The sequence below is a fragment of the Peromyscus eremicus genome, chromosome 5 (genome assembly GCF_949786415.1).
Source record: "Peromyscus eremicus chromosome 5, PerEre_H2_v1, whole genome shotgun sequence".
NCBI lineage: Eukaryota > Metazoa > Chordata > Mammalia > Rodentia > Cricetidae > Peromyscus > Peromyscus eremicus.
The window spans coordinates 57,275,621-57,287,706 of record NC_081420.1 but is presented as its reverse complement, the minus strand read 5'-3'; the positions used below and the strand labels follow the sequence as shown (position 1 = coordinate 57,287,706).

At 42.4% G+C, this 12,086-nt stretch overlaps 1 protein-coding gene across 1 annotated transcript in view; it reads left to right on the top strand.

The window, feature by feature from the left end:
• The window catches only part of Itih5 (inter-alpha-trypsin inhibitor heavy chain 5), an 88,753-nt gene that overhangs the window by 40,450 nt on the left and 36,217 nt on the right, over positions 1 to 12,086 (top strand). Inside the window, exons 6-7 of the mRNA XM_059263022.1 lie at positions 6,849 to 7,018; positions 7,856 to 7,972. Coding sequence (XP_059119005.1) covers positions 6,849 to 7,018; positions 7,856 to 7,972 — 287 coding nt within the window. The remainder of the gene's footprint in view (positions 1 to 6,848; positions 7,019 to 7,855; positions 7,973 to 12,086) is intronic.

Here is a 12,086-nt window from a genome sequence, read left to right as displayed (position 1 = left end):
CCTGAGTTGCTTTCATGAACTGTTTCGTTACAAATGAGAGCAGTAACTAACACAGCATGCTTACTCTTTGATCTCATGAACAGCCTTCTCCAGCTCGGAGCACTTTCCCTACTGCGTTTAGCAGGGTTCCACCCCAAGCAGCTTTCTTTTGTTCTGTTTCATTTGTTTGTTTCCTTGAGATAGGATTTCACTGACAACCAAGGTTGATCTCAAACTCATGATCATCCTTCACCAACCTCCACAGTGTTGGGTTTACAGGTATGCACCACCGAGTCTGTTTTGACTTTCAATAATCCCCCAAACTGGGTAGCTTAATTAGAAAGAAGAGACCCACTAAATTGCAGCTTCATTCCCCTTTGCATTGGAAGTTGAAGCTTTTGACAGGTCTATTTGAGAAGCAGGTAGTGACCAGAGACTCACTGTGGTGCAAGATCGAGGCTCTCTGACTTGAGACCGGTACAGTGTCGTGTGTTCAGGAGGGCTGAATCAAACCTATCTTAAACTTTTATGTCTGTTTTCCTTTAGTCCTTAACAACTTACTTCATCTTTGGCTCTCAGGGCTCTTGAGATTACATTTTCAGTCCTCTGTGGTAGTGCCTGGCATGGAATGGATGCTCGGGAAGTCTTGTTCAGTGAATTAAGGAAGAACCAGCTTTGTAACGAAGAGCTGTTAAGTTTTAACAGTTTACTGTGTTAGTTTTGCCAGGTCTTGGGTCTGTGTCTCCTTTTGTTATGATGGAGGGATTGGACGGCAGACATACTAATTACCCATTTTGTTCTAAAAGACATTGGTTCAAAAAAAATTCTAGCTTAACTCTCCTTTTGCTAGGGCTGCTGGGTGAAATTTTGATGCCCACTTACATTTGATTTGTGGATAAACCACGGACGTTGGCGTGCAACATTCTGGACGTACTAAAAGCTATTGATGATTTGTCTAAAATTCAAGTGGAAGCGGACATCCTGTATTTTGATTTTCTAAATCCAGCAAATGTCCCTTACTAAAGGGCTGTATTGTGACTCACCACAAAGCCCCCACTTCTGCATTCTTCTCTGGATCCGGCTGCCTTTCAGCAGCTGGAAGGGCAAAGCCCTGTTTGGCCTTGGTGAAATCTCTGAACGTTGGCCAGGAAAACAAGCAATTGTTATGTGAAGATTTTCAGTGTTGTTTAGCTCAGAAGTGACTCAGGTGTGAATCATTTGGCTCCAGAGTTGGTTTTGTTTTCCTTCTTCATCCTGGCATGGAAGCTGGTGTTACCACCTTCCTTGTTCTGACTGTGGCTGGGTTGAGGCCATCTGTGGAGAGCATACTTAGATATGAGTGTGTCACCCAAGTCCAGCCTTCTCTCTTAGTTAGATAGTGGGAGCAGCCCGTTCTTCCTGTGGGACCTCACTCTTTGGTTCTTTGTTTCTTGGATTCTCCTCTTGTGTGAGATGGGTGTCATTGTGTGAATTAAACCATCAGTCACAGCTGTGGCTAAAATCAGAGCGTCATCTGCTGTGCCTGCCCACACACTTCCGTAATCGGTATCTTCAGTTCTCATGGAAGGCTGCTTTGTCTACCTGCCCAGCCATCTATAGATATGGCAATGACCTTCCTGTTAAGTGTTCAACACATATGAGCTTTCTTCACATTCAAATATGGAAAACTGAGAGTCGGTAATATATTATTTGAGGGAGGGAGAAACTTAAAGACGTAGTGAAAAAGCAAACTTGTTAAGAAGTTTGAGCAAACACTCCTTAACTATATATAAAAAAAGACCTCTTGAATTCTAAAATGTGAATTTTCATTATTCTTCTATGCTGTATGATGCTACCATGCTTACATAATGCTTTCTCCACACCAATTGCATTAGTTACTTTTCTCTAATTGCCCAGACCAATGAAGAAGCAGCATAAGGATGGAGGGCTTGTTCTGCTTCTGGTTCAAGGGGCTCCAGTCATTGTGTGTGTGTGTGTGGGGGGCAGTCCTGGAGATGGGAGAGTGAAGCGGCTGGTCACACTGTGTTTGCAATCAGAAGCAGAGAGCAGATCTCGGCTCACTTCATCCTTTGCATTCAGTCTAAGACTCCAGCTCATTGAATGGTGCTTCCCACACTCAGAATGGGTCTTCTCACATCAGTCAGCTCACTGTAGATGAGTCCTCACAGACATGTCCAGAAGTGTGTCTCCTAGGTGACTCTAGAGCCAGTGAGGCTGGCGATCACTAGTAACCATCATAGCAAACAGGTGAGAAGAATCCTTTCCAATAAGAAAACTTTATCTAATGAGAGATTTGTAAAAAGTAACCAGTTTCTTCCCATTGCCTCTGCTTTATTTCTATTTCAGTGCTCAGCTGATTTGCATGACCTTTGTCTTTATTGGGATCATCAAACTGTTGATGCCCAGTAAGTCCCAGTATTTTCGACTGCCCAAAATTTAACAGAGTATCCCAGATAACGAATTTTTATAAACAAACCCAGACCATCTAGCCTCTTTTCAGAGGAAATGAGCCGGCGGTGTTTGTTTGGAAATCCTTTTGTAAAAGGCTCAGGTATTGGCAGCTTTGGGGTTGACAGTAGCCAAACCCGAAGCCCACAGGAAACAGAATCCAGGAAATCCCTCTGTTCATCAGCTCTCGGGGCAGTAGCTTCCAGCCAGTGTCCTCGAGCTTGGTTCATTGGCTCCTATGTATTTTCACCTTTAGATATTTCACCTAGTAATTAGCATCCTTCCCCTAACATTTGTGGTTGTCTAAAAGAATATCTATCTGTGACTAGCATCTGTGGTTTAGCACAAAGCCAAGACTTAAGTTTGTGTCCTCTGAACCTTGCTTTCTCGCTATATAAAACAATATATAATGTATTATGTAACCAACCGAATGTGGGTTTTGTCTTTAAAAGATAGAATCAAATAGACGACAGTGTAATGGCATTTATAAACATGAATTTCTTTAGCAAAAGTTATGAATCTTCAGTTCTGAAAAAGAGTATACATGCATTCATGTGAAAATTCTGCACATCCTTTCAGGGGGCTCTCTGGAAGCAGTTAACTCCAGTGTGCTTTATAAAAATTATTCTTGATATAGACACTCTTAAATTCCAGTCAATAATGTACATAAGGACATGCAAAACCTTTCCAAATTATTTTTCCCCAAGCTCTCGTGGAGTAAACTGTGATTCCAGATGAAGACTAGTTGTCATCCAAAGAGAGTTTTTTCCTTTTAATTTGTCTTTTCTAATGGGCAGAGTACAGGAAGTGACTCCAAAAGAGAGAGGACTGTGATGGTTAAGCTTCATTATCCGCTTGACTGGATTTAGAGTCAACCAAGACACACCTCTGGGCACGTCTGTGAAGGTGCTTCCAGAGCGGTTCCCCTGAGGACCAAAGGCCAAGCCTGAATGTGAGCATCACCATCCAGTGGGCTGGCGTTCTTAAAATCAAAAGGAGAAAAGAAGAAAGCCAGTGATACAATGTGACCAGCTGCTTCGCCTCCTGCTGCGAGTCCTCACTGGGATGGACCGTACCCTCACACTGAGCCAAAATAAAGCCTCCCTGCCCTAAGTGGCTGCTGTCAGCCATTCTGTCAGAGTAACTAGACAACTAACAAATACACGGACTGTCAGGTATTGAACAACTATTACGTACCAGGGGCCACGATCACCATCTTCCACATGTGATCTCACTAAGTCCCAGCAACGATGCATGCTGGTGGTGCTCCAGTTTCCCAGGTGTAGAACTCCAGCACTGAGCCAATCATGTAGTCTATGAAACGCCAGAGCCAACACTCTTTGCTATTACATGGCTTCCACAGGCAATACTGTTTCTTGCTTTTGAAGTCAAAGCTTTACATGGGAGGACGGCCTGACGGGAAGGCTGGTAGCCTGAGAAGAGTCAGTGGGTGCAAAGAGCAGCAAGTACATTTTCTGGATGGCGGTGACAAGATGCAGTGCCCGTAACTGGGGCAGCCGCTGCCGTCCACTCCTTCCCCTTAACCAAATGGGCAGACAACAAGAGAAGGAACATAAACAAGACCTCTCATTAGACAAGCATGGCAGTTGCTTCCTTCCTCTGGTCAGCTTGTAAACCCTTCCTTTGCAGTAGTCGTTGTCTTTAGAACATGGTGAAGGGCCCTGCCAACTCAGCTCACTGGGTTTGTGAAGTACTATGTGACAGTTCTCAGTATGAGCCCCCGGTTCAGAACAAAGAAGAGTCAATAGTAGATAGTAGTATTTTGCTTTGGGGTTTAGGTGAGTAGCTGGAAGTCTATATTAATAGAATGATCAGATTTCCCTTTCCTCTAATGAACAGAGGATTTTATTTTCCCTTTTCTTTTGTGTTTGTGTGTATAGGTGTGCATACCTGTGTTTGTGTATGTGAAGGCCAGAGGTCAACTCATTTTTTGCTGAACATCTTTTGTTTTTGTTTGTTTGTTTGTTTAAGACAGAATTTCTCAGTGAACCTAGAACTCACTGATTGACTAGATTGCTTGGTCAGAGAACAGCAGGAATCCCATCTCCACCTCTCAGCACAGGAATTACAGGCACTCATTACTATGTCCATCTTTCTACATGGGTGCTGGAGATCAGCACTCAGGCCTTCATGCTATATTGTCTTCTTAGTCCAGAACATTTTCACTTTCTAGAGTTATGGGCAGGTGGGTCAGGTCAGAGTATAAAAGGGTTTGCCATGTAAGCCTGACAACTTGAGTTTGATGCCTGGAGCCCGAGAGGGAAGGAGAAAATGGACCCCCGAAAGTTGTCCTCTGACCTCCTCATGAATGCCATAGTACACATGACCACTCCTTATACAATAATAGTTTTTCAAATATGCTGCTCTTGAATTGTTCCCCATTGTGGTAGAAACCCTGCCGGATCACCTTTACTGTGTGGCATGTAGTGGGTGCGAGCCAGCATCAGGAATTCGGCCTCTTGGTGAAGAACCAAACAGAATCCACCCACTCTTTGGGCGTGTGAAATAAGTGCATTTATTTGAAACTCATGAATTTTCATCATGAATGAACAAACACCAGAGGTCAACAGGAAACAAAAATAATACACATCCTTTCTCGTGGTCTGTATCAAAGAGCCTAGTCAAATAAATCAGAAGAAAGAAATTATAGTCTTTAAATTCCCAGGGCTTTCACTTTGTTATGAATGGATTAAGTTGAGGAACTTGTATAAAAGCATTTTTATGAGGAGATTTGGAGCAAGATAAAGTGGGTACATGCTGATAATGTAAAGAGAATTGTTAGATTATTGCAGAACGTTGGGATAAGTGTACTTACATAAACAAAGGGCATGATGGGTTCTGCATGTAAGGTATGAGGTCTGGGTGAAAGGCATATCCTTTGTTTTCCATTGTCAGAAACCAGAGTCACCTACAGGACTTGTTGAAGTTCCCTCCAGAGTTTCTGATTCAGGGTTTCCATTAAGAGCCTGAGAATTGACATTTCTAGAAAGTTCCAAGGTGTGGCTGATGCTGCTCTTCTAAGACTGCAGCCTGCTTTACCTACTGCAGGTGACTCTTCCAGGGTTTGCTTGGACACTTCCAATGAAGTGAGAGGTGATAGCTGCTGATGCCACCAGAGCAACTTCCTTCGATTTAAGTGACATGACGTGGCAAGTGCTTCCCAGTAACCTTACCCCTGATTCTGCCTGCTGGACCATCTCTGGATACCCTTAATCCCCATAGAAGTGGCTCTACAGTACATTTACTCCAAGGAGAAGAACAGGGAGGGGTTCACTTGGCAAACTATGCTTGTTGTGTTCCATGCCTCAGAGAATCTGTTCAATTCATTCTACTTTTCAACTCCCAAGTTTAAATTAAAAAAGGGAATGAAGTGCATAAAACTCACATGTAAGTATTGATGACTTATATACACACATACACATCAATGCACTTATACTAAGTACACCCATATTGCTGCATTGTACATCAAACATAGGACACTTTCCTTCAAAGGTTCTTTTGTATTCTTTCTAACTTAGTACCTGTCCTCCAAAAGGAACACTCACCCTACTTCAATTGCCTTTGGACAAGTTGTATTTAACTTTGAACTCTATGTCAGTGAAGGATAGAGAATATATTCCCCACTCTCTGATGCTCTCCCTCAACATAACTATCAGCATCACCAGTAGATTCTTTCATTGTGATAGTCACGTATCATCCCAAGTGTGACATGTCCATAATGCCATATTGAATTCCTCCTACTTTGCAAATGCTTAAGAGTGATATTATAACACATTGCTTGGCGTTATGCTTAGCACAAACCAGCATGGTGATAAGTACATCATGTCACCGGATCTTTTGAAGAGCATGACATTGGTACTACTATTTATGTATTTAAAGATGGCTTGGTAACCTATGCAAGGACTCACACCTTGCACAAGGTGGATCAGTATATGACAAAGTTCTGACTTTCTGTGATGGTTAATACTGCCAACCTGACAGGACCTAGACTCACCCAAGAGACAGACCTCTGTGTCTGTGAAGGATTATCTAGATTAGGTTCATTGAGATGGAAAAGATAGCCCTAACTGTGGGTGGTACTGTTCCATGGGGTGGGTTCCTGGACTGAACAAAAGGGAGAAAATGAGCTGAGTAGGGTATTCATCTCTCTACTTTCTGACCTTGGTTGTAACATGACCAGCTTCTACTCCTTTATGGTCTGTATCCTCTCAAACCATGGGCCCAAATAAAACCCTTTCTTCCTCGAGAAATTAATAGAAGTTCTTAGAAGATACCAGGGGTATCTTCTATCAATTTAAACAGATTGAAGTCTGACATCCTGTGTCTATGCAAAAAGGTAGTATTTTCAGGAAAGATCTTTCTAGTTTCAGCTATTTATTGTGTTTACATCTTATTTGCAGGCGATACGGGTCCTCCCCCTTCTACTGTTATCAACCAAAATGAAACTTTTGCCCAAGTTCTTTTTAAGCCTACTGTAGTCCAACAAGCTAAGATTGCCCAGAATGGAATTTTGGGAGATTTCATCATTCGATACGATGTCAAGAGAGAGCAGCGCATTGGTGACATCCAGGTAACGGCTTCCATGATGCCACCATATGTGGAGCATGATCCCTTCTGTTCGACTCACACCTATGGATTCCAATACTTACCTAAAGGTGAAAGGTATTTTTGGTTCTCCGTAAAACTGTTTAAACCCAAAATACGTCTTCAAAGAGACCAGTGATGCTCCCTTGCTGGCTGCCAAGGGTACCTATTTCGCGCTTCAGTAACCTGGACAGCAAATGAAATCTATAATATAATTTTCCCTGTGGTGTTTTAGATGGGGTTAGAATTTTAGCACTTCTTCAACTTTAATTAAAAGAGACTGTTCCGTAGCTTATTTCCCTTTAGGTTGTATTGTTGTAGAGACAAGGTGAGAATATTAAGATATGTGGATGTGCACAGAGAATGAATGCAGACAACCTTGATACTTCCCTGTGTAAGATGATTAGTAAAAATAGTGAAGGAAGCAGGATTCTCAAGAAGCAAGGTCAGAAGGAGATGCAGAATTAAAGTTGATGGTTTGTCATGGTCTATGTATCTATATTATGTATACATGTATATTATTTTCAAGGTGATGCAGATTGAACCCAGAGATATACACATCCTTGGGCAAGCATTCTTATCACTGAGTTCCACCCCCAGTCCCTAATGAATATGTTTAAAAGAAATGATTCTACTCTATTATATTAATTAGCAACTAGTTCTCTTGGAGGGATCGAAGACTGTAGACAATTTTGTTGTTGGTTTGGAATGTGACCCTATACTATCTCATGCCATCTTTATGTTCTAGAATTTCCAAAGACTGTTCTACCATTTTCCTTCCCTTTCTGAATGCCACTTCGGCTGCTTTATTTTTCTCCACCAGGTTCTGAATGGTTACTTTGTGCACTACTTTGCTCCTAAAGACCTCCCTCCTTTACCCAAGAATGTGGTTTTCGTGCTTGACATCAGTGCCTCCATGGTGGGAGCGAAACTCCAGCAGGTGAGTGAGTGGGTGCCACCCGCCCATTTTCTGCTCGTGCTTTTGACCAGGTCAGTGGTCTGCCTTTTGAATGACATTCAGTTGATGCCAAATGTCTGTTTTGACACCCAACTATTCCCACTTACAGACATCCTGAAGCTGACTCATGTAAGTTGTTGGTAGATTCTATGGATTTAAGAAAGCAGAAGGACAAGCTAGAGGGAACTTGGCAGAGAGGACAATGTGAGTGAAATAGGAGCACATTGAGGGGTCCACTCAACAGTATTGTTAGCTGACCACAGTGATGTACATTAGAATGCAAAAGCTTAGGAGTCTGAGGCAGAAGGAACACAAATTCGAGGTTAGCCTGTGGTACACAGCAAGTTTCAGGAAAGTCTGGCTACATAGTGACACCTAGTTCAAAACAAGGCAAAATAAAACAGAACAAAATGAAACAAAACAGAACAATACCATATTAACAAAAATTGTGTCCAGTGAGGATTCCTTTGTGGACAGTGGAACAGAACCCTTAGAAGTCAGTGGGATAATGCTTTTGTACACTGGTTTAATAAAACATTGATTGGCCAGTAGCCAGGCAGGAAGTATAGGCAGGATAAGCAGATAAGGAGAATTCTGGGAAGGGGAAGGCAGAGTCAAGAGTTGCTAGCCAGCAACAGAGGAAGCAAGATGTGAAGGCAGAACTGAGAAAAAGTACCAAGCCACGTGGCTAAACAAAGATAAGAATTATGGGTTAATTTAAGTGTAAGAGCTAGTCAGTAATAAGCCTGAGCTAATGGCCAAGCAGTTATAATTAATATAAGCTTCTGAGTGTTTATTTTATAAGCGGCAGCTGGACTGCCAGGCCGGAGGAATGCAGGACCTGGTGGGACCAGGCAGGACAGAGAAACTTTCAGCTACAGAAGTCCCTTTGGCATATCCACAGAACAAAGAATTCAGGTCTTAAAAATTCAGTAGTTCTCACCAAATCCATAGCCTGTCTCCAAAACTCCAAGTTCAGAAGGGTCATTAGAGGACGTTTCCATTGTTGGCTGGCGTCTATTGTTGCTGTTGAAAGGCAGTAAATTTTTAACTTGTGTTCTCTTCATTGGGATTATTTATTGATGTCTGATTTTGTGACTTTCTCCTTTATACTAGTTTTCTGTAATTTTAGAGTGATGGATTCTTACTTATTCTTCCCGAGAGGTTTTCTTTTCATACTTTATGAATTTGTGGATTTATGGATGTGATGTTAGCTTTCATTGACCACTGGTCACGATCTAGACTTCCCTGGGAAGGGAGCATTTGGATGAGGTTGCCCTGTAGGCATGTCTCAGGGGATCTTTATTATGTTAACTGAGGTGAGAAGGCTCCCCACTATAGGCAGCATCATTCCCTAGGGAATTTGAAACCACTGAAGAGTGAAGAAAGGTAGTTGAGCACTTAATGTGCATTCATTCCTAGAAAAAGATGATATTGATTTATAATAATAATAATAATATTAAAAAAACCTGTTCCAGATTCACTAAAGGGCTAAGTAAAAATAATCAGTGAGCCACATTCAAGGCTATGAAAAAAATAGTTTTATTATTAACTAGGTTTATAGCAAAGGGCAAGTTTTAAGGATAAAAATAAGAGCTGAAAGTGACTACAAAGGAAAAAACACAACAATTTCAGGTAAAAGAAAAATGTAAACTTCTGGTATAAATTAAAAACAAAAGCAATAAGTGACTGGAAAGCTATATGCAGGAAACAGATAACTGTTTATCATCCATAAACAATGAGCTATTCCAGATCAATAAGAAATAAACTGTCCTAAGAAAGTGAACGAAGGATGTAAGACAATCCGTGAGAAAAAAATCCTTAAGAATATGAAAAAGGGAGGTGACCATATTAACAACTAAAGAGAATTAAAGAGAGCATCAAGCTCTCTATGATCCTAAGTGTATTACATGAATTATGTCATATGGAAGTGTTTAGTCTTTATAATCATTTCACTACCATCCCATTTTATTGATGGAAAAACTGAGGGTTTTTCACAAGTACATAACCTGGCTAGTAAGTGGAAAGTTCAGGCTTTGGTTCCAGGTCTGCTCTGAAGCCCACAAACCAAACCATGAAACTATTGTACCATTATGCGAGCAACAGTGTGCAGCCAAGAGAGGTGTAGATGGATGCAAGGTCAATGCTATTTCTTCATTTAAGACTCCATCGAGAAGGCTGCATTCTGGAAGGCACGAGTTTCTTCCTTTATGCAAGAACAATTGAATGACTGATGTGAGACTGTCCCTCTTCTCCTTTCTTCTGGCATTTCTGGACACTAAAATCCTATTCCTTGCTAGTCACTGTCAGTCTGGCATGCTTCTTTCTCCTGGCTTCTAAGCAACAGCATGGCCTCTTTCCAGGAGAACCACCCTGGAACAGCCAAACACATGTCTGAGCAATTTGCAGAGCCCCTTGCTGCCTTGGGTGGTTTTGCAAACTCCTATTTTAACAATCCGTGATTTCTTCGGAGCCACAGCACTGGGTGGAAAGCTCAGCTGGCTCGTGGTAGAGTCTCATAGACGATGCCATATCACTGGTGAAAAACACGATTGTCCCAAGCACAGGGTTTTTGTATTGTGTCAACAGGCTTGGCAATATGAGACATTTGTCACAGGTCCACTTGGATCCTGTTATGAATCATTCTCCATGCTTTTGGCTTCTCAATACTTGGACGGGCTTGAACAATTTCGCTGCTCTTATCATGGGGTTGGGAGCATAGTTGGTATTTAATAATTACTCAAGGGCTGCAGAGATGGCTCAATGGATGAAGGCAGTGGCCATGCAGGCCTGAGGACCTGACTTTGCCTCCCAAGGGTTGTCCTCTGACTTCTACACATGTACAATGACACACGAGGGTGCACATACGCGTGCATGTGCGCGCGCGCGCACACACACACACACACACATTAATTTAAAAAATAACTACTCTAACAATTGCTTTATAAAGAACTGTAAACATTGAGCTGGGGAGATGGCTTGGTCAGCAAAGTGCCTGCCATGCAAGACTGTAAAAGAAGCTGGGTGTGATTGACACTCACCTAAACTATCAGTACTAGGGAGGCAGAGACAGGAATATCTCCACGGGCTTTTGGCAAGACAGTGTAGCAGGACTGGTGAGCTCCAGGCTCAGTAAAAGGCTATCTCAAAAAAATAAATAAATAAAAAGTGGAGAATGAATGAGGGAGCCTTGTGATGCTGGCTCCTGGCCTCCACACATGTGAGCATACACATGAATACAGATGCATGCATACACACCCTCCCCACACAAACAGTGAAGTTCGTTTAACTGGGAAAAAATGCATACTCAGTCGGAGGTGTGTCTGTACCTGGGGGCCCCTAAATCTGTATGCATCCAGAATTTTCTGGTTCTTTCCCTAGTGCAGTGGAAACGTGCATCTGGATGCTAGGGCTTCCTCAGTTTGAGAGCAGAGATAGGAACTCCCTCTGGCTGCTGGCGCACACTTGGCTTTTTGTCTCCCATGTGGTTTTGCAGATGAATATGTTGGGAGGTGGCTCCGACACTGGGTCAGAGAGACTTCTGCTACTCAGTCCAAACACTCAATGAAGCGGGAGCCGAGAAGGGTGACGGGGAGACAGACGATGTGACCAGGGTGCCTGTCTTTCTTTTGTTCGTTGACTTGCACAGCTAAGGCCCGAGTATCTGCAAACATGTCTGTCCTGGGGGACATTGGTGATGCCACTGTGGCTACTAAGTAGGTTTTTCTGGGCTGACAAGATGGCTCAGTGAACGAAGGAACTTGCTGTTCTGCCTTATGAACGGCGTTCAACTCCTCAGACCTTCATAGAGGGAGAAAACTGAGTCCTGAGAACTGTCCTCTGACCCCATACACCCCACTCACTCACACAGATAAGTGTAAACATTTTTTTTTCAAAAAATACATTTTTCCTCAACCAAAGCCCACACTTTTCCCTCTAATTTGTACAATTACTATTGTTGTTGTTACTAACTTTTCTACCTTGGTGCACATGTGTGTGTGTCAATGAGAGAGAGAGAGAGAGAGAGAGAGAGAGAGAGAGACAGAGAGACAGAGAGAGACAGAGAGACAGAGAGAGACAGAGACACAGAGACACA